Below are 22673 nucleotides of genomic sequence, written 5' to 3'. Positions count from 1 at the left end.
TTTGGTCAGACTCGAGGCAGGGCGTTGGGAGGGGGGCAGCATTAGTGAAGTGAGGTTTAAAAGTGCAAGCGCCCTCTTTCAAGGTATATGGAAATAGTCAAAAAAATTAGATATCATATTTAAATTGGAATTGGGCACTTGAACTTCAAGTGTAAATCTAGCCTTATGAATAAATCGTCCAATCACAACAAATATAGAAACCCCCACACCCCCCTCCACCACCACCACCCGTTACCCAAAAGACTGACTCCTTGATAGTGATGGAGGTGGGGATCTCAGTCCAGAGTCGGGCAAACTTGACAGGCGTGACCAGTTCCTGCGGGTCTCGATCCACGTGGGCATGCAGCATCAGGCGACAGAAGGACGCACGCAGGTCGAAGGGAAGTGTCTCATCCATCATGCACAGGAAGATGAGCTCCACATCCAGCTGCTTGGAGATCTCATCAATGGCCAGATATTGGCGGTCCAAACACATTCTGGCGAAAAGCTTCAGTTGATACCTGTGCAGATGACCACAAGTCTAACACACCACACTTTGACAACAATAATGTCATTAATCTCAATAATGTCCTTCATGCCATAATCCATATATTATTATATATATTATATATTATAAGTATTGAGGCCACATTGAAAGAAAAAAACAATACACCACACAACACTAGTGGTAACATAAGGAGAATAAATTCTCATATACTGTATTTTTAAAATGAAGAGTTGTATATTTTCATGACTAAAGTCATAATATTATGATAATATAGTTACATATTTAAGGAATAAAAAGTCATACATTTTCAGACTAAAAATGCATATGTATTAAAGTGATATTACAAAAATAAAGTATGTTTTAGAGATTAAAGTCGTAATACTACCGGAATAAAGTCGGATTTTCTGAGCGATAAAAAGTTACATTTTCAAAATAAAGAGTTGTCTATTTTTTAGACAAAAGATTTATTACAAGAAGTCCGTTTTTTACCTAAATCTGTATATTTTCTAAATAAAAAGTTGCACTTTTTAAAATCATAATATAACAAATAAAGACATGTTTATAGAGATGAAAAAATCATACAGTATTTTCAAAATAAAATGTATATATTTTTTTAGATTAAAATCATAAAATTACATGAATAAAGTTGCATAACTTGAAATAAAAAAGCCAGCGCAAACTATAGGGCGGTCCCAAACCCGGATAAATGCAGTCACAGGAACAATGAATATCAGTTGGACATTTCGCAATTTGCTGTGTTGAGTTAAAACATCGGCACGGTGTACGACTGGTTAGAGCGTCAGCCTCACAGTTCTGAGGACCCGGGTTCAATCCCCGGCCCCGCGCGTGTGGAGTTTGCATGTTCTCCCCGTGCCTGCGGGGGTTTTCTCGCAGGTTAGGTCCAGAATTGGCAGTTGTTGTTTAATGGTGCTGTGGCGCAATGCACGCAGAGAATGGGACTGTTGTATTTCCAAGTCACAGATATACAATATAACTAGATCCAATTCCAAAAGATGTCCCTCCGTGGCAGCCATGTTGAATGTGGGGCACTGACGTGGCAGCCATTTGATGATGGTTGTATCTTTTTGTCATGTCATTCGCCTTTTGGACTCTAAATTGCCCGTAGGCATGACTGTGAGTGTGAATGGTTGTTTGTTCCTATGTGCCCTGCGATTGGCTGGCAACCAGTTCAGGGTGTACCCCGCCTCCTGCCCGATGACAGCTGGGATAGGCTCCAGCACGCCCGCGACCCTAGTGAGGAGAAGCGTCTCAGAAAATGGATGGATGGATCATTCGCCTTTTGCAATGGATTTGGAACTAGGAAGCACATTAATTCCTCGTAGCTCAAAAAGCGAATCGCCTTTGATGAATACTGTATGTCAACAATGTCACCATGACCAAGCATGGTAAGTTTGGATAAAAAGTGAAACTTTCAAACTTTTTTTAATATTTGTTTACAATACCTTTGTACTTACTGGGTGTTTTAAGCCATGAAAAAAAAAATACAAAACAATAATTTTGTACTATACAGGAATGTGGATGCATTTGGTGCTTCAATGTAACAGGCAATAGGCTACATCGGACGACCACCCCCTATCTAGTTTCCACTGTATTTAAATACAGTAACTAACATTTTAACTGGAAAACTGTAAAAACTATGTTTTTGTTCATATTCCTCTAAAAGAAACTCTAGAATTCTATTTTGTGTTGGTTGTCATTTCGGCACTGGCCCTGTATTTCTGGAGTTTTGTGTGCTGTTGGAGAAGACTGTTGTCTTATCACGTCCCTGTGCAGGAAAAGGCGTCCTGTTATTTATAACGTTGACACCCTGATGTCAGACGAGGATATTTTAACACTGAGCTAACGGCTTCAAGACGATGAACTGCTGCATTTCACATGAATGATTATAAGCTACACCTAAACTATATGGAAAGTGAATGTAACAGTATACTCAGAAGCGACATTATTAGTGCCGTTACATTAGATACGTAGCTTCTGAATGTGACTTGGCTTTCTAATAATTCTTCTTAATCATTCATAAAATGCAGCACATTGTAGCGAAGTGCATTTGCTGTGAATTTGTCACCGTAGTCTGACAGTGCACTAGCGATGTGCAAGCTCGTCATAACGACCCGTTTAACCAACAATTCAAAACATGGCTTATATTTAGGTCGATAAAAACATGACTGTCATTAGTATGAATATCAATAATTATTCTCACTGTACTTCCTTGTCCGTTCCGCCGCCTTGTAAGCAAGATGTTCGCCTGTCATCGGGGGCTGAGTCCCCTACCCCTCGCTTTCAAGTGAGCTCCCCGACCACACTTGATTTCAAGGGCTATACACCCCTTTGTCTTAGCCCTTCCGCGAGGAATTGGGATGCCCCTTTGTTCTCCTGCACGCGCAAAACCAAGGGCTAAGGGGTAAATTGGGATTGGAACTTTGAATGTTGGGACTGACAGGAAAAGGAGGGAGCTGGTTGACATGATGATTAGGAGAAAGCTATATTGTGCATCCAGGAGAGCAGGTGAAAGGCAGTAAAGCTAGAAGGTTAGGGGCAGGTTTCAAATTATTTTACTATGGTGTAGATGGGAAGAGAGATGGAGTAGGGGTTATTTTAAAGGAAGAGTTAGCTAAGAATGTCTTGGAGGTGAAAAGACTTTACGATCGAGTGATGAGGCTGAAACTTGAAACTGAGGGTGTTATGTATAATATAATTAGTGGCTATGTCCCACAGGTAGAATGTGACCTAGAGGTGAACGATAAATTCAGGAAGGAGCGAGACAAAGTGGTTCTAAGCATCCCAGACAGAGAGAGAGTCGTGATTGGTGCAGATTGTAATGTACATGTTAATGAAGGAAACGGGGGTGATGAAGAAGTGATGGATATGTTTGGCATCCAGGAAAGGAACTTGGAAGTACAGATGGTGGTAGACTTTGCAAAAAGGATGGAAATGGCTGTAGTGAACACTTTCTTCCAGAGGAAGCAGGGACATAAGGTGACCTACAAGAGCGGAGGTAGAACCATGCAATTGGATTACATCTTGTGCAGACGATGTAATCTGAAGGAGGTTACCGACTGGAAGGTAGTGGTAGGAGAGAGCGGAGCTAGACATCAAAGGATTGTGGTGTGTAAAATGACTCTGGTGGTGGAAAGGAAGATTAAGAAGACAAATGCAGAGAACCATGTTGTGGAAGCTGAGAAAGGAAGCATTTTGTGCACCTTTTCGAAAAGATGTGAGACAGGGTCAGTGGGCAGGAGGAGCTTCCTGAAGACTGGACCACTACAACCAAGATGATCAGAGAGACAGGCAGGAGAGTACTTGGTGTGTCTTCTGGTAGGAAAGGGGAGAAGGAGACTTAGTGGTGGAACCTTAAAGTACAGTAATTCATACAAGGAAAGAGGTTATCTGAGAAGAAGTGGGACACTGAAAGGACCAAGGAGAGGAGAAAGGAATGGAGATGCGACGTAGTGCAAAGGTAGCGGTGGCAAAGGCCAAACAAGGCATATGATGACATGTATTGCATGTTGGACATTAAAAAAGGAGAAAAAGATCTATACAGTTTGGCCAGACAGAGAGATAAAGATGAGAAGGATGTGCACCAGGTTAGGGTGGAGTGTGGTGGACCAACAAGTAGCAATGATTAGTAAGGGGGAACTTATAAAGGTACGAAAGAGGATGAAAAAAATTTATGACATACCGGTGGAGGTATGGAAGCATATAGGAGAGGTGGCTTTTGGAGTTTTTGACCAGCTTGTTCAACAGAATTCTGGCAGGTGAGAAGATGCCTGAGGAATGGACAAAATGTTTGCTGGTGCCAATTTTTAACAACAATGTTGATGTGCAGAGCTGTCTTTAGGAAGTTATGGCAAAGAGTAGTGGAGGCTAGACGCAGGACAGAAGTGAGTATTTACAAGCAACAGTATGGCTTCATGCCTAGGAAGAGTACCACAGATGCATTATTTGCCTGAAATGTGTTGATGGAGAAGTAGAGAGAAGGTCAGAAGGACCTACATTGTGTCTTTGTAGAGGAACTGTGGTACTGCATGAGGAAGTCTGGAGCAGCAGAGAAGTATGTCTGAATAGTACAGGACATGTATGAGGGGAGAAGAACAGTGGTGAGGTGTGCTGTAGGTGTGACAGGGAGATTAAGGTGGAGGTGGGACTGCATCAGGGATCAGCTCTGAGTCCCTCCCTGTCTGGAGTGGTGATAGATAGGCTGACAGATGAAGTTAGACTGGAATCCCCATGGACTAGGCTGTCTGCAAATGACATTGTGATCTACAATGAATGTAGGGACCAGGTGGAGGTACAGTTAGAAAGGTGGTGACAGGAGAGGTATGAAGATTAGCCGAAGTAAGACAGTATATGTGAATAAATGAGAGCGTTGGAGGGGGAAGCGTGAGGCTACAGCGAGAAGAGATAGTGAAGGTGGAGGACTTTAAATACTTGGAGTCGACAGTCCAGAGCAATGGGGAGTGTGATAAGGAAGTGAAGAAACATGTCCAAACAGGTTGGAACAGGTTGAGGAAAATGTCAGGTGTGTTATGTAACAGAAGAGTCTCTGCTAGGATGAAGAGCAAAGTTTATCAGACAGTGGTGAGGCCAAAGTTAGAGAGAGCAGACTTTGATGGTTTGGAAACAGCCAGAGGAGAGCTAGTGAGTATATTGGTAGAAGGAAGATAAGGATGGAGCTGCCTGGCAAGAGAACTACAGGAAGACCAAAGAAAAGGTTGCTAGATGTAGTAAGGGAAGACATGAGGTCTGTTGGTGTTTAAGAGGAGGATGCAGGAAATATGCTTGTATGGAAAACGGGACTCGCCGAAAGGAAAAGAAGATTTGTATGTAAAAAGTTATATATTTTCAAAATAAAAAGTTGTATATTTTTTCAAGTCATAATATCACAAGATTAACATGGTATTTTTATGAGGGAAAGTGAAGGAATGATATGAGAGTATGTTGCCTGCATAAGATGAGCAATGTAGATAAGGTTTGAAAAATCATGAAATAGTATTTTTGCAGATCAGCATTTTTATTTTTGAATTTAATTTTTTTTTAAATGTATGATACATAATGGCTTCCTTCAAGGGGAAATTCAACACACACTGATGTAAAGTGGGGCAAAAAAGTATGTAGTCAGCCACCAATTGTGCAAGTTCTCCCACTTAAAAAGATGAGAGAGGCCTGTAATTTTCATCATACAGTGGGTAAGGAAAGTATCCAGTCCCTTAAATTTTTCACTCTTTGTTATATTGCAGCCATTTGCTAAAATCATTTAAGTTCATTTTTTTCACATTAATGTACACACAGCACCCCATATTGACAGAAAAAAACTGAATTGTTGACATTTTTGCAGATTTATTAAAAAAGAAAAACTGAAATATCACACAGCCATAAGTATTCAGACCCTTTGCTCAATATTTAGTAGAAGCACCCTTTTGAGCCAATACAGCCATGAGTCTTTTTGGGAATGATGCAACAAGTTTTTCACTCCTGGATTTGGGGATCATCTGCCATTCCTCCTTGGAGATCCTCTCCAGTTCTGTCAGGTTGGATGGTGAATGTTGGTGGGCAGCCATTTTCAGGTCTTTCCAGAGATGCTCAATTGGGTTTAAGTCAGGGCTCTGGCTGGGCCATGCCAAAACAGTCACAGAGTTGTTCTGAAGCCACTCCTTCGGTATTTTAGCTCTGTGCTTAGGGTCATTGTCTTTTTAGAAGGTGAACCTTCAGCCCAGTCTGAGGTTCTTAGCACTCTGGCGAAGGTTTTCATCCAGGATATCCCTGTACTTTGCTACATTCATCTTTTCTGCGATTGCAACCAGTCTCCCTATCCGTGCAGCTGAAAAACACACCCACAGCATGATGCTGCCACCACCATGCTTCACTGCATTGGACAGGTGATGAGCAGTGCCTGGTTTTCTCCACACATGCCACTTAGAATTAAGGCCAACAATTTCTATCTTGGTCTCATCAGACAAGATAATCTTATTTCTCACCATCTTGGAGTCTTTTTTTTTTTTTTTTTTTTTAGCAAACTCCATGCGGGCTTTCATGTGTCTTGCACTGAGGAGAGGCTTCTGTCGGGCCACTCTGCCATAAATCCCCGAATGGTGGAGGGCTGCAGTGATGGTTGACTTTCCAGAACTTTCTCCCATCTCCCGACTGCATCTCTGGAGCTCAGTCACAGTGATCTTTGGGTTCTTCGTTACCTCTCTCACCAAGGCTCTTCTCCCCCAATTGCTCAGTTTGGCCGGACGGCCAGCTCTAGGGTTCTGGTCATCCCAAACGTCTTCCATTTAAGCATTATGGAGGCCACTGTGCTCTTAGGAACCTTAAGTGCAGCAGCATTTGTTTTTTGTAACCTTGGCCAGATCTGTGCCTTGCCACAATTCTGTCTGTGAGCTCTTCAGGCAGTTCCTTTGACCTCATGATTCTCATTTGCTCTGACATGCACTGTGAGCTGTAAGGTCTTACATAGACAGGGGTGTGGCTTTCCTAATCAAGTGCAATCAAGTGTTACCTACCATATTTCTATTATATTTTTATTTTTTAAAAACTTTTTCAAGTTATTTGGTGTTTGAATCACAGTTTACATTAATGTAGTTATTTAAGTTAGGGGTTGTAATTTTGCATTGAATTTCTCATGGTATTGTTATTGTTGTACATTGTTTGTTTGACCTCAACATAAATTTATTGGTGTTAAATGTATTTTATTATTAACAAAATTAAAAGAAAATTACAGTATTCTATTAAAATACCAATCAAACTTTTTTTTTTTTTTTTGGGGGGGGGGGGGTGGGAACTGCACAAATCATCAATGCACAAAAAGAGATACCCCCGACCCCCAACCGGGCCAGCCAGCGGGTGCCCAACACCACAAATACTGTAGATTTTCGTCCTGTGGGAAACACTGAACACTATAGGTTTGTTTGATCAACAACACTATTTGTGTGTCAGAGACATAAAGAACAGTATTTGTTTGTTGGAGACATTGAAAACACTATTTGTTAGTTTGAGAGACAGACAACACCTTGTTTTTTTGGAGACATGACTCCTAACCTGTAGTAGGTAAGAACGTTTTCGTCATGGGCGTTGCCTTGTCGGGCCTCCTGAGCGAGCTGCCTTATGCTCTTCTCCTGCTTCTCTTTGGTTTTGTCGGCCCACACCAGCCATACCTACAGTAAACAAAAAATGAGCCCTGACGAGGATAAACAACAACGAGGACAAACCATAACAAGGTTGATCCATAATGAAGCTAAACCTTAACGAGGAGAATAATACCTGGGTTAACCATAATGAGGATAAACCATAAAGAAGATAGGATAGACAAGGATAAACAACAACTATGTAAAATAACAAGGATAATAACAAGGATAAATGATGATGAGGATAAATGATCAAGATAAACCATAACGAGGATGAACAATAATGAGGGAAAACCATAATAAAGATAAATCGAAGAGTGAAATGAGAGAGGTGACTTACTTATGCAGCACAAATCATAGTCCCGAACAGTACTGAAGACTGGGTTGGAGATATTACTGTCCTATCGGGCCAGGATAATGCAGACAACTTCTCACCAATGCAGCAAGGTGCTTTGCCCATCTCGCCCCAAAGCTAGGCAAGCTCCCAGGACACAGAAGCCAAGTGGCTGCCAGGAGTCTAGGGTGCTGGGCAGGTAGACCCCAAACAACTGCCAGAGACCCCGCTCCCAACCTGAGCCCACCCACACACAAACCCAACCAACCCCATTGGGCCAGGAACAGCTGAAGGGCCAACGGGACCGCTACTGCACTGAGACACGGAATGAGAAACGAGAGGCGGGGGTGGAAGACTGGCGCAGCCCCATGGCACAGCATCCATGGCACCATCCCCTCTGGGGGCAATGCACCACAGGCATGCCAGTCCTAGGCTAGTGGGTAGGACCCACCACCCGTGTAATTAGTGTAACTTTCCATCCGGTCATATTTACCAAATCCCAGATTGGCAAGCATGACCTTCAAGTACCTCCTGAATGAGTACCCCATAAAATATGTGCATGATGAATGCACTAGTATCCTCGCAAGCAGAGAGCTGGTGAGCGTGAGATTGTGTAATCCAGGAGGGTAATAAGACTTTCAGTAATTGCTGTCGAAAAGGAGCAAATGGGTTGGCAAGACCAGGTAGCATAAAGTACATATACAGTGCCTTGAAAAAGTATTGTCCCCTTCTCAAATTCTTATATTTTTTCATAGTTTCATCACGTCAATGTTTAAGATCATCAAACAAATATAAATATCTAAGATGAACTAAGTAAACATAAAATGCTGTTTTTAATGATGATTTTATTTATTAAGGGGGAAAAAAATAACTATTCAAAGCTACCTGGCCCTGTGTGAAGAAGTAATGGCTTCCCTTGTTAAAATCATGAATCAACTGTGGCTAATCACATTAATGGTTAATTTTAATTTATCACACTCAAGCCCATTACTTTCAGACCTGTTCCGTCAAGAAATAACTTAAATACAACCTGATCAACAAAATGAAGTCAGCCAAAATATCTCAAATAAATGGCACGATCCAAAGAAATTCCAGAACAGTCAAGAAAAAAAGTAATTTACATATATCAGTCTGGAAACGGTTACAAAAGCCCTTTCTAAAGCTTTAGGATTCCAGCGAACCATAGGGAGAGCCATTATCCTCACATGGAGAAAACATAGAACAGTGGTGAACCGTCCAAGGAGTGGCCGGCCGACAAAAATGCCCCCAAGAGCACAGCGACGACTCCTTGTCGACTCAAAATTCTCCTATTAAGTCAGTTCATTGACTGAAGTGTATTCCTAAAGTTTGATTCAGTGAGAAAACATTTTGAATTGGAGCTGAAAAAAAGGGAACTAATGTGTTTAGGAAGACTTGATTACCTCGTCTTCATCTGCATAGTCGTCCATTCCCATATACTGTGTGGGGATTTCACCAGGGGCCGCCTCTTTAGGCACCCGCCGACTGCAATCAAACAAAGTCAGAGAAATGTATAATGTGTTTGTGGCATTTGTAGTCTGCTTCCGGAGGCTGTTTTGTGCATAAAAACAAGCAACATCTGTGTGAAATTTCAAGCTAATCACACATTCCAAATCTTTTGAGGTCAATATGTTTATGGCATGTATGGCATCTGCTATGGGTTTTACCTCAGAATCCTTGCATGTCAAGGCATTGCTCCGAAGACATCCAAAAGGTTTTAAAACAAGTGGCTTCAATGAGTTATGTCCAATTAGCTGTCGGCTGTGAGCTTCCTGATTCGCTATTGTTCCATTTCACGTCACAATCACAGTCCAAGGCTCCGCGGAACTTGGTGTTGACCACACACATAAGGATTTACCATCGTAAATATTGAACATCTGTGACATTCACAATTGTCTGCCCAAACAGTTTTCTAAGGGAAGGAATAATCACTCTTAACACACCCCACCCAACAGTATACTCAATAATGTTTAGAGATGATTGTCCTTGTCCTTACCTAATTTTGTGGTGCTGATTTCAAATATGAAGGTAGTTTTTTTTCTTAAAGCTACAGATTTCTTGCAATTCAGCATTATTTTTAGCGAATTTAAAAAACAACTAAAAATAAGAGTAAGTAATAAAACTATTAACTGCACAGCATACGCAAGCGACATGTGCATCTAATGTGAAACTCCAGTCTCTGTGGCTTGCATAAGTCGAGTCTACTAAGCCAGCCAATACGTTTTGGCAGGCCGCACTCCAAGTCTTCGTGGGCCGCATGCGGTCCGTGCAACCCCTGGTCTACAAGTAGTTCACTAAGTAGTCCAGCAGTCTTGTTAAAGATGGTCTCGATGTTTTTACAAAAACAATTTGATGAATGACAGTTCGCATGAAAACTTTTAAAAAAATGCATAGAAAAGCCGTCAATATTCAAATCTGTAACATTTAACCAATATGGAAATAAGAGTATGTGAAAATCACTTTGGACTGTCGATAGGAATAAAATACAATCAAATTAGGCCCTGTTCAGGCAAGAATTTGCACTTGTCACTGATCATATTAAAGGTGCTGCAGCGAGCAAATCTAACTTGTAATGGGGACAGAAGTTAATTGAAAGTTTGTGACTGGCAGCTGGTGCGCTGCGCTACTCGTGACTTTGAGAAAAAGGTTAGGTTAATTACGTATAGCAATATAGGCATGCACCAATCGTTTTTATGAAAATCAGAAAGTTCAAATTGCACGAAAACTAGAGCATGTAGATGGTAGTAGATGATGTAGGAAAAATCTCAAGTCCAGTCTGATTATCGGTACACTTGTACCCGTTTTACATTTGTAGAAATGAAGGCAAGGACCATCCTTCTCTTGTGACATCCCCTCATCCCACCACACTCACTCAGTCTTGATAAGGATGTCCTGGTTTTTGGGATCAAGCACACACTTGCAGATGAGTTCCTGAGTGACGGGGATGGCCACGTTGTTGGATACACACAAGTCCGACAGGTAGTCCAGAAACCTGAAGACACAGCATGAGTGAAGTCACACTATCTCTCGCAGACTCCCCCAAACCCTGCTACACCGTCACGCCATGCGACGCCTACCGGGGCTCGCGGTTCTTGCGAACTAGGCTGACGAAAGTCTCCACCTCAGTCTTGGTGATGTGCTTCTCCAGCAGCTTGCGGTTGTTGTGCAGTAGTGCGGTGATGGTGTCCTCTGCAAGAATGTCGTAGCCGATCTGACCCTGCATCAGGCCGAACTGCTTGGCGATGTGCTCCTGAAAAAAACAGATGCAAATGAGCAGGATGATGACTTTCAATCACCTACAAATGTATGATCATTGATCACAAACGTATTGCATCCCAACAAGCATCCTCTAATTGTCAACAATGTAGCATGAAAAAAACTGTTTTCCTTACATTTACTACGACCACTTGCACAACGAAAACATATGTATTAAAAATGCTGTCTTCATAGACACACACAAGAAAGTACTTTACAGACTATATTCATACATTTAGTGTTGCAGATCATTGCATGCGGGGCAGGTAGCTGACACATCTCCAAATACAAATAACCCATAAATGGTCTTTACCTGGTTCTTGCGGTAGTCCTCCTGGGAATGTCGCAGGACGCGGTAGCAGAGTCGGAACATGTACTGGTAGGGAGAGTTCTTCTGGTCAGCCAGCTCCTCCAGACGTAGCAGAGGCCCCTCCGCTCCACTGCGGTCCTTGAAAGGAACCTTGAGGATACCAAAGATCTGAAATACATGAAATATCTTGTAAATATGTTAGTTAGAGGTGTATAGAACATTAATATCAAATTATATATATACACTGTACATACAGTCATGATCACCATTATTGGCACCCCTTAATTTTTTTCATAATCTGTGCAGAATGTGGTATGGCATTGTCTTGCTGAAATAAGCAGGGGTGTCCATGAAAAAGACATTGCTTGGACGGCAGCATATGTTTCTCCAAAACCTGTATGTACCTTTCAGCATTAATGGTGCCTTCACAGATTTGCAAATTAACCATGCCATTGGGACTAACACAGCCCCACACCATCACAGATGCTGGCTTTTGAACTTTGCATCCATAACAGTCCGCATGGTTCTTATCCTCTTTGGCCCGGAGGACACGACGTCCACAATTTCCAAAAACAATTTAAAATGTGGACTTGTCGGACCACAGAACACTTTTCCACTTTGCATCAGTCCATCTTAGATGAGCTCAGGCCCAGAGAAGCCGGCGGCGTTTCTGGGTGTCGTTGATAAGTGGCTTTTGGTTTGCATAGTAGAGTTTTAAGTTTCACTTACGGATGTACTGCCGAACTGTATTTACTGACATTGGTTTTCTGAAGTGTTCTCGAGCCCATGTGGTGATATCCTTTACATATTGATGTCGGTTTTTGATGCAGTGCCGCCTGAGGAAGGTCACGGCCATTCAATGGTTTCCGGCCTTGCCGCTTACATGCAGTGATTTTGCCAGATTCTTTGAACCTTTTGATGATATTATGGACCGTACATGATGAAATCCCTAAATTCCTTGCAATTGTACGTTGAGGAACACATCCTTTTATACCCAATCATGGCACCCACCTGTTCCCAATTAGCCTGTTCACCTGTGGGATGTTCCAAACAGGTGTTTGATGAGTTAATGATTATTTGCTAAAAACAATAAAGTTTATCAGTTTGAACATTAAATATCTTGTCTTTACAGTGTATTCAATTAAATATAGGTTGAACATGATTTGCAAATCATTGTATTCTGTTTTTATTTATGTTTAACACAACGTCCCAACTTCATTGGAATTGGGGTTGTATATATCACATTATTGTAAACCACTGCAACGTAATGCAGAGTTTTAAAAAACTTTACTGGTACTTAAATACTTAAATAATGATTCAATTAAAATGTATTGCACGTAATTTTAAAACATTTGAAAACAAACAATTTGAAATACAAGTGCATTGTTTGAATGCAAGTGTATTGTATTTAAAGTTAAATACAACTAAACTGTACTCAACAAATATACTGTTCTGGATTACGAAAAAATTTAAGCCACTATAACATTATCCACAGCTTGAACCTTAGCACTGCGCTTAAATATAGGAAAATAAAGCAAATGTACTTAAATAATGGTGTATCGCACGTGAGTTAAAAAAAATTACTTAAATGTTTGACAACAAATCAAGTGTTAACTATTGTACTTAAAAGTTCATTCACACACATTGCTGTGTCAAAAGCAAGAGAAACATATGCTGCCAACCAAGCAACGTCTTTTTCATGGACGCCCCTGCTTATTTCAGCAAGGCAATGCCAAGCCACATTCTGCACGTGTTACAACAGCGTGGCTTCGTAGTAAAATAGTGCGGGTACGAGACTGGCCTGCCACCTGTCTCTCATTGAAAATGTATGGCGCATTATGAAGCGTAAACTACAACAACGGAGGCCCCAGACTGTTGAACAGCTGAAGCTGTACATCAAGCAAGAATGGGAAAGAATTCCACCTCCAGAGCTTCAACAATTAGTGTCCTCAGTTCCCAAACATTTATTGAATGTTGTTAAAAGAAAGGGTGATGTAACACAGTGGTAAACATGACTGCAGAGAATGTCTGCAGTGTGGCACAGGGATGGGCAATTAATCCATATTTGAGCGTGCAAGTTTAAACTGTTTATTGATACTGACACATCAGTTAGAGTTTACTGTAAAACTAAACACACAACAACAAAAAATAGTCTCATTTCAAATTAAATTACAAGACACACCTGGTTTTAGAAATCACCGGTCTATGTTAAGAGTCAATGGAAAAATGGCTACCTCAAGTAAACATTTGATCATGGGAGGGATTGACCTTAAAATATTGACTATTCACACACAAATATTAATAACAGAGACAGTTTAATATAACAATACTCACGGGCATATATTTTTCCTAATTAGTGAAAAAACAGTTTATTGAAGTTATAACGTGACTTTTTTCTTCTTCTCTTTTTTTAGTTTACATAAAATGAGTAGCTCAATGCATGTATTGCACCACACTTGCACAACAGGAACAGCAGATACAGTGATTGACTTTTTTTCCCCTGACTGACAACTCGGATGACAAAAAATATTTCTATTTGTTGAACGCCAGAATAATGAGAGGATATTTTTCGACATATAATAGGCTATACAGTCATGGCTAAAAGCATTGGCAAGTTTTTAGCCTTAACTATTTATTTAGTTTTTTTTTTTTGCATTTGTATTTTTTATTTTACCTTTTAATCATTTATTTTCTGGTTGTTATTTTAAGTTATATTTTTAAAGTTTTAAGTTATATTGAAAGTTTAGTTTGGGGAGTTATAGAACCTCAACATTTTAAAATAAATGAACAATCATGTTTATTAATCGTGCCATTGTCCCCTCCTTGAGCCGTCACCATATAGTGGTGGAGGGGTTTGTGTGTCCCAATGATCCTAGGAGCTAAGTTGTCTGGGGCGTTATGCCCCTGGCAGTGTCACCCATGACAAACACGTCCTCGGTGAGGGACCCGACAAAGTACGGCTCAAAGACCCCTTATGATGATGACAAATATTGGTTCTCGTTTTGCCTTGCCCGGACGCAGGTCACCAGGGCCCCCCTCTGGAGCCAGGCCTGGAGGTGGGGCTCGAAGGCGAGCGCCTGGTGGCCGGGCACGAGAGGGTAACGTGGGTCCCCCTTCCCATTGGCCCACCACGTGTGGGAGGGGCCATAGAGGTAATGTGCAATGTGAGCTGGGCGGTGGCTAACGGCAGGGACCTTGGCGATCTGATCCCCGGCTACAGAAGCTGGCTCTAGGCACATGGAACATCACCTCTCTGCCAGGGAGGGAGCCCAAGCCGGTATGTGAGGTCGATAAGTTCCAACTAGATATAGTCGGGCTCACCTCCACACACAGATTGGGCATATTGGGTCCAGTCCCCTCGAGAGGGGTTGGACTCTCTTCCTCTCTGGAATTGCCCACGGTAAGAGCCGCCATGCCAGTGTGAGTATACTTGGTGCCTGTACATTGGGGTTCACGCTGGTGGAGGGGAGGGTAGCCTCCCTCGGCCTTTGGGTGGGGTGACGGGTCCTGACTGTAGTTTGTGCCTATGCACCAAACAGCAGTTCAGAGTACCCACCCTTTTTGGAGTCCTTGGAGGAGGTGCTGGAGAGCGCTCCCGCTGTAGACTCCATCGTTCTGCTGGGAGTCTTCAATTCTCACGTGGGCAATGACCTGGAAGGGCATAATCGGAAGGAACCCGAGTGGTGTTCTGTTATTGGACTACTGTGGTCGTCATGGATTGTCCATAACGAACACCATGTTGAAGCATAAGAGTGTCCATATGTGCACTTGGCACAAAGACTCCCAAGGCGCAGTTCGTTGATCAACTTTGTGGTCGTGTCATCGGGCTTGCGGCCACTTCTTGGCCACTCGAGTGAACAGAGGGGCGCAGTTGTCAACTGATCACCACCTGGTGGTGAGTTGGCTCCGATGGTGGGGGAAGATGACGCTCCGAACTGGCAGGTCCAAACGTATTATGAGGGTCTGCTGGGAACGTCTGGCAGAATCCCCTGTCAAAAGGAGTTTCAAATCCCACCTCCGGCAGAACTAGACCCACATCTTGTGGGAGGCGGGGGAGATTGAGTCCGAGTGGACCATGTTCCGTTTCTCCATTGCTGAGGCGGCCGACCAGAGCTGTGGCCGTAAGGTGGTCGGTGCCTGTCGTGGCGACAACCCCCGAACCCGTTGGTGGACACAAGCGGTGAGGGAGGCCGTCAAGTTGAAGAAAGAGTCCTATCGGGCCAATTTGGCCTGTGGGACCCCTGAGGCAGGTGATGGGTACCGGCCGGCCAAGCAGAATACAGCTTTGGTGATTGCGGAGGTAAAAACCCGGACATGGGAGGAGTTCGGTGAGGCCATGGAGAAAGACTTCCTGACGGATTCAAGGAAATTCTAGTCTACCGTCTGGCATCTCAAGAGGGAGAAGCAGTGCACCATCAACAGTGTGTACAGTGGGGATGGGGCGCTGCTGACCTTGAATTGAGACGTTGTAAGTAGGTTCGGAGAATAATTCGGAGACCTCAGTTCCACCGACATGCCATCCCATGAGGAAGTAGAATCTGGGATCTTTGAGGCGGGCTCTCCTATCACTGGGGTTGAGGTCACCGAGGTGGTTAAAAAGTTCCTCGGTGGGAAGGCCCAGGGGTGGATGTGATCTGCCCTAAGTTCCAAAGGGCTCCGGATGTTGTGGGGCTGTCCTGCTTGACAAACATCTGCAACATCGTGTGGACATCGGGGACAGTGCCTCTGGACTGAGAGACTGGGGTGGTGGTCGCCCTTTTTAAGAAGGGGGACCGGAGGGTGTGTTCCAACTACAGGGGGATCACACTCCTCAGCCTCTCTGGTAATGTCTCTTAAAGGGTGCTGTCAAGGAGGGTCCGTCTGGAAGTCGAATCTCAGATTCAGGAGGAGCAGTGTGGTTTTCGTCCTGGCCTCGGAACAGTGGACCAGCTTTACACCATCAGTAGGGTCCTCGAGGGTGCATGGGAGTTCGCCCAACCAGTCTACATGTGTTTTGTGGACTTGGAGAAGGTGTTCGACCGTGTCCCTCGGGGTGCCCTTTGGGAGTTGCTTCGGGAGTACGGGGTACCGAACCCACTGATTCAGGTTGTTTGGTCCTTGTACGACTGGTGTCAGAGTTTGGTTTGCATTGGTGGCAGTAAGTCAGATACGTTTCCAGTGAGGGTCGGACTTACCGATTCTGCTTCCCTATTAAAGCTACTGCCGCCACGACCCGACCTCGGATAAGTGGAAGAAAATGGATGGATATTATATTTTTCCACAATCACCCAGCCCCAAAGTAGCATCCCCCTTCACACTGTGCAGGCACGCAGCACCTGCAAAGCAAACCTAAAAAAACATGTCGGATCATATAGCCAATACCACTCACCATAAATCAAGTGAAACATTTACAGCTAATCCATATGAATGTTATCAGCAGTGATAGGCAGATCTCACTCAATGATGAGCGGTATCAGAATCGGCAACATAAAACACTGATTATATATAAAGCGGCTGAAATGAGTATTTAGCACGTCACCATTTTTCTCATTAAATATATTTCCAAAGGTGCTATTGACATGAAAATTTCACCAGGTGTTGGGAACACCATCATGTTCCCACCTCCGAACTTCATTGTTGGGATGGTGTTATTAGGGTGATGTGCAGTGCCATTTCTCCACCAAACGTGGTGTGCATTATGGCATCCAAACAGTTAAATTTTGCTCCCATCCAACCACACTATTTTCTCCCAGAATTTAACTGGTTTGTCCAAATGTTGTTCGGCAATATATATATATATATATATATATATATATATATATATTGATATATTAAAATATTGATTGATATATATATATATATATTCCATCCATTTTCTGAGCCGCTTCTCCTCACTAGGGTCGCGGGCGTGCTGGAGCCTATCCCAGCTGTCATCGGGCAGGAGGCGGGGTACACCCTGAACTGGTTGCCAGCCAATCGCAGGGCACATAGGAACAAACAACCATTCGCACTCACAGTCATGCCTACAGGCAATTTAGAGTCTCCAATTCATGCATGTTTTTTGGGATGTGGGAGGAAACCGGAGTGCCCGGAGAAAACCCACGCAGGCACGGGGAGAACATGCAAACCCCACACAGGCGGGGCCAGGGATTGAACCCGGGTCCTCAGAACTGTGAGGCTGACGCTCTAACCAGTCGACCACCGTGCCGATATATATATATATTGATATATTGATATATAGATATAATTTAAATATAATTATAAATATAATATTTACTCTCCCTCACTATGATTCAATTCATTTTACGCTCACATTATGAGCTTAAACGAGCTCACAATACTAACAATCTAGTTGCGTAAAACGTACAGCTCCTGCACACACAACGCAATTATGGAGGAACTTCCAGAAAGTCCCAGTCACAATTGACAGTGCTAGAATCCAACATTAGGCGCCTTCAACTGCTAAAGCTAAAACAAGAAACCAAATTAGTAGTTGTCCGGCAAGAACTACAGGAAGCCCGCCTACTAATTGCCAACCGCTGACAGTACTTAAAAGGGCCACCACTTTCGGACAAAACGGGTGAGCCCCCAACTTTCAGTCGCCCGGCAAGGCTCCATGAGCCCTCGCCGACCTTGGGTCACGAGGCCCCCGGGGAATTGTCAAGGGTTCCTGCCACTGCGCCTGGCCCCACTCCTTATTTGGCAACACCAACTCAAGAGCCTGCCACACCAGTTGCAGCTGACCTCTTGGAGTCCCTTGTCCTGGCACCTCTACAGGTATGACCTTAAAAGACTCAGACAAACTTGCACGCAATATTCCGAGATTGAAACCTAAACCTGACGGATCCCATGACACGGCAGCATACCTTAAAGACTTTTTTTTTTTTACCTTAAACGATTTCCATTTGCTACCACTGAGGATAAACTTTACCTTATCAAGGTCACGTCTAGTCGAGAAGTGAGTAGACTAATTGAACGACAACTAGCACATGTATTGTCGGACTATCAAGCCCTCTGTCAGGCTTTGTCCAGTGAATTTGACGACCTGGAAGTCGTAACCGGCTTACCGGCCGCTCTTACTGTTAAACAAGGGAGCCTCGAAATGCCACAGGCCACTACTGTCGCTTGCACAAAGTGTATTTCGGGTTTCTAAACGAACCGAAAATGGAAGAAGACGTACATTTCAAGATGCTTTTTGTTGAAAACCTGCACCCAAATTTTATACACCAATTGGGAGTGGCAGCATGTCCCCGCACGTTGTCCAGCTCACAACTGTGCGATTTGGCCGCTAAATGCTTCGTTATGCAGAAAAAGACCAACACGAAGCTATTGGATCATAATATTTTTGGGTTGAGCTATCACAATAATGACTCGCCCCAAGACTTTGAAAATTTACCGGTAAAAACGGACTCCCGGTCCTGTCCGCCCGAAAACGACAAACTCAAGAGGTCAAAACGAAAACGCCTTGCGACAAATAAACCTCAACAGTAACCGACCAGTTCCTGTGACGCACCGAATGACTCCGGCAACTTGCAAAGCAAAAAAGACAAACAGCCATTTCAGCGTCTTCTAGGTAATCTAACCGTTAATAACACGTTGGAAAAGTTTTACTTGACAACCACACTTGAACGCGCGCTCCAACATGACGCACTTGTCGACACCCCGGCCAACTTCACAATAAAGTCAGAGAATGTGTTCCACCAACTTCGGGACAAATTCCGACATGAGAATCGGACCCTCAACTCCGGACACTGCATTGTAACGATACAACCCTTCGCCTTAGTAAACACCCAACTAAACTCAGTCGTATCGTTACATTGGACAATTGGGCCATATACGGTGGTCCACCCTGTCTTCGTGTCCCCTATCGAAAGAATACCTCTTCTTATTGTGCAAGACCTACTAAGTCGTTTCATGCCATTGATTGACTATACGCGGCGCAAAATTTGGGCGCAAGTGCGACGGCCCTTGCCAAGGTCACCACACACTAGAGAAACCGTCCAGAGCTACGCCCTGAGTCTCCTTGATGCGGCGCCTCTACAACAACCATGACCAGATGATAAACTTATAAAAGGGGGGACCACACTGGTGACATGTCCACCTGGAGGCGCTCGTAACACTGGGCCTTCCCTCAACGTTGTGAGTCCACTCGACCCCCTAGTAAATAGCAAGGTTCCGCCTTTCAAAACGGACTCACCCATCTTCTTTGGCGTCCCAACCTGGCCTTGAAAAGTGCAAATTTGTGCCATTAGGCCAACCCTGCCCACCCTTTTGTCTCCATGGCAACCCCTTGGACCCGTCTCTATCCACGTGTGATGTACACTTTCTTCCATGCTGGTTCCCAGCTTTTCTTTTCTCTTCTGCGTTGCTCATGATGTCAACGGTCCCTGCTTTTCGTTTTCATCTTTCTGTGGCTCGCCTTCCTTCCTGCGCACGTTAATTTGTCCTCTGTTTTGTACCAGCTCATTTGCATTATCGTGGGCTTGTGTTATTGTGCCACCGTGAAACGCACTTCACAGCCGTTCGTTAGCCGAGGGGGGTGGGGGGGCGTCACAAGCATCCAGCCACTATCCAGCCAACTCAGATGCTCAACCAAGACACAGAGGAAACCGAACGTGCTGCTTCGCCGAAAGCTGATAACATAACGACGGAAATAAAATGCACCCACAGCGCCCCCACCGGTGACGCTTGTAGCCTTACTACTATCAAGTCTCAACTTTGGGGTATTACGGTCCGAGATCCCTACCTCATGACAATGCACATATAGGCACACATACGGTAGACACCTGCATGGCAATGCACTATAGCCATAAGGGGGGTGGTATGCATGAATGTTGTACTCTGGTAACTGCATTGTTGTGTGCACCTGCCCACCTGTGCCATCTCTCATTGAGTCGCCGCCGAGACCACCATTGAGCTGGCTCCAGCCGGCGAAAGGGTGGATATGTAGCGGATACGCCATATGGGACTCATGTTCGATGGCACCCCCCCAAGAACCGATGGTCTTTGCATTCCTGCTACTTGAACCTCAACCAGCCGGTTTGTTTTCACAAGACACAGGAAACCTGGTTTATATCATCTGAAGCCATAAAACTGGTTGCAAGTCTCCTCATGACTTGCACAGCATGATTGGTAGAAGGAAGTGATGACTGCTGAATAATGGAACATGGTCATCCCCCCCTAGTGGTGATTAGAGACACTGCCTGTGGATATTAAAATGACGAAGAATTCCCACGCTTGCAAGAACCTAAACAAAGTATGAATATTTTAAATGTATACCTGGATGTCTATGTCATTAATGTGTCAGGTTACAAGTCCGGCTACGAGACTTTGAGAACTGCTCCTCTTGATTTGAAGCCAAACAGTATGAAATGATGTTGTATTGAACAATAAGTAGTTGATTTGCCAAGACTAAAGTTTAAACAATCATTCTATATGCTTGATCTGTAAGAGTTGGGAATCTTTTTTTTTTTTTTTAATATGCAGAGTCTCAACCCGTACTTGGGTGTGACTCACGCAGATAGAAAATTTAACCTGGAAACCTGAGTCAATGGGATGTTGTGCCCTATACGAGACAAAGATAGTTTGATTGTCACGTTAGACGTGCGTCAAACTACTCCGGATGTAAACGCAGACGTTCACTTTCCGACATATTTGTATAACTAATTACGCTTTTATCCAAAACCAATATACGCTATAAAAGCAACACCCACAATTTGTTAATCCATCCATCCATTTTCTGAGCCGCTTCTCCTCACTAGGGTCGCGGGCGTGCTGGACCCTATCCCAGCTGCCATCGGGCAGGAGGCGGGGTACACCCTGAACTGGTTGCCAGCCAATCGCAGGGCACATACAATCAAACAACCATTCGCACTCACATTCACACCTACGGGCAATTTAGAGTCTCCAATTAATGCATGTTTTTGGGATATGGGAGAAAACCGGAGTGCCCGGAGAAAACCCACGCAGGCACGGGGAGAACATGCAAACTCCACACAGGCGGGGCCGGGGATTGAACCCGGGTCCTCAGAACTGTGAGGCTGACCCTGAAACATGAAAATATATTTGTTTAAATACTGTGACAGCAGTGTGATAGGTCAAGACTGAGGATGTGCAGACATGCCTTTAAGGGCAGTCCTCTAGAAAATTTAAGATTATGTATTTGCTATGATTTATAAGAACACAGAGTACAAGACTAAAATGTCACTCAGTCGTGCCCCTGGAGACAGTCTGTCGAGAGATTGGCTAGCCACATGACAATGGGTGAGTTTCAAATGAATTGTTAGCTTGAAAACATTATAACGATCCATCCATCCATCCATTTTCTTCCGCTTATCCGAGGTCGGGTCGCAGAGGCAGTAGCTTTAGCATGGAAGCCCAGATTTCCTGCTCCCCAGCCACTTCCTCCAGCTCTTCTGAGGGGATCCTGAGGCATTCCCAGGCAAGCCGAGAGACGTAGTCTCTCCAGCGTGTGCTGGGTCATCCCCACGTTCTCCTCAAGGTGGGACGTGCACGGAACACCTCACCAGGTAGGCGTCAAGGAGGCATCCGAATCAGATGCCCCAGCCACCTCATCTGGCTCCTCTCGATGTGGAGGAGCAGCGGCTCTACTCTGAGCCCCTCCCGGATGACCAAGCTTCTCACCCTATCTCTAAGGGAGAGCCCAGACACCCAGCGGAAGAAACTCATTTCGGCCGCTTGTATCCGGGATCTTGTTCTTTCGGTCATGACCTACAGCTTGTGACCATAGGTGAGGGTAGGAACATAGATCAACCGGTAAAAAGAGAACTTCGGCTTTGCTCCTTCTTCACAACAACGGACCGATACAAAGTCCGCATCACTGCCGACGCTGCACCGATCTGCCTGTCAATCTCCTGTTCCATTCTTCCCTCACTCGTGAACAAGACCCCAAGATACTTGAACTTCTCCACTTGGGGCAGGACCTCATCCCCGACCCGGAGAGGGCACTCCACCCTTTTCCGATTGAGAACCATGGTCTCAGATTTGGAGGTGCTAAATCTCATCCCAGCCGCTTCATACTCGAACTCCGAACCACTCCAGTAAGAGTTGGAGATCATGGCTTGATGAAACCAACAGAACCCAATCAACTGCAAAAAGCAAAGATGCAATACTGAGGCCAACGAA

At 44.1% G+C, this 22673-nt stretch overlaps 1 protein-coding gene across 1 annotated transcript in view; it reads right to left on the bottom strand.

The window, feature by feature from the left end:
- The window catches only part of itpr3 (inositol 1,4,5-trisphosphate receptor, type 3), a 243398-nt gene that overhangs the window by 143867 nt on the left and 76858 nt on the right, over positions 1-22673 (bottom strand). The window contains exons 15-20 of the mRNA XM_061748450.1: positions 11553-11717; positions 11062-11234; positions 10857-10976; positions 9388-9469; positions 7547-7662; positions 249-500 (exon numbers count right to left, since the gene is read on the bottom strand). Of these exons, the coding sequence (XP_061604434.1) occupies positions 249-500; positions 7547-7662; positions 9388-9469; positions 10857-10976; positions 11062-11234; positions 11553-11717 (908 nt within the window). The remainder of the gene's footprint in view (positions 1-248; positions 501-7546; positions 7663-9387; positions 9470-10856; positions 10977-11061; positions 11235-11552; positions 11718-22673) is intronic.

This window comes from Phyllopteryx taeniolatus, chromosome 1, assembly GCF_024500385.1.
Source record: "Phyllopteryx taeniolatus isolate TA_2022b chromosome 1, UOR_Ptae_1.2, whole genome shotgun sequence".
Taxonomy (NCBI): domain Eukaryota; kingdom Metazoa; phylum Chordata; class Actinopteri; order Syngnathiformes; family Syngnathidae; genus Phyllopteryx; species Phyllopteryx taeniolatus.
This window is presented reverse-complemented; position numbering and strand designations above follow the sequence as displayed.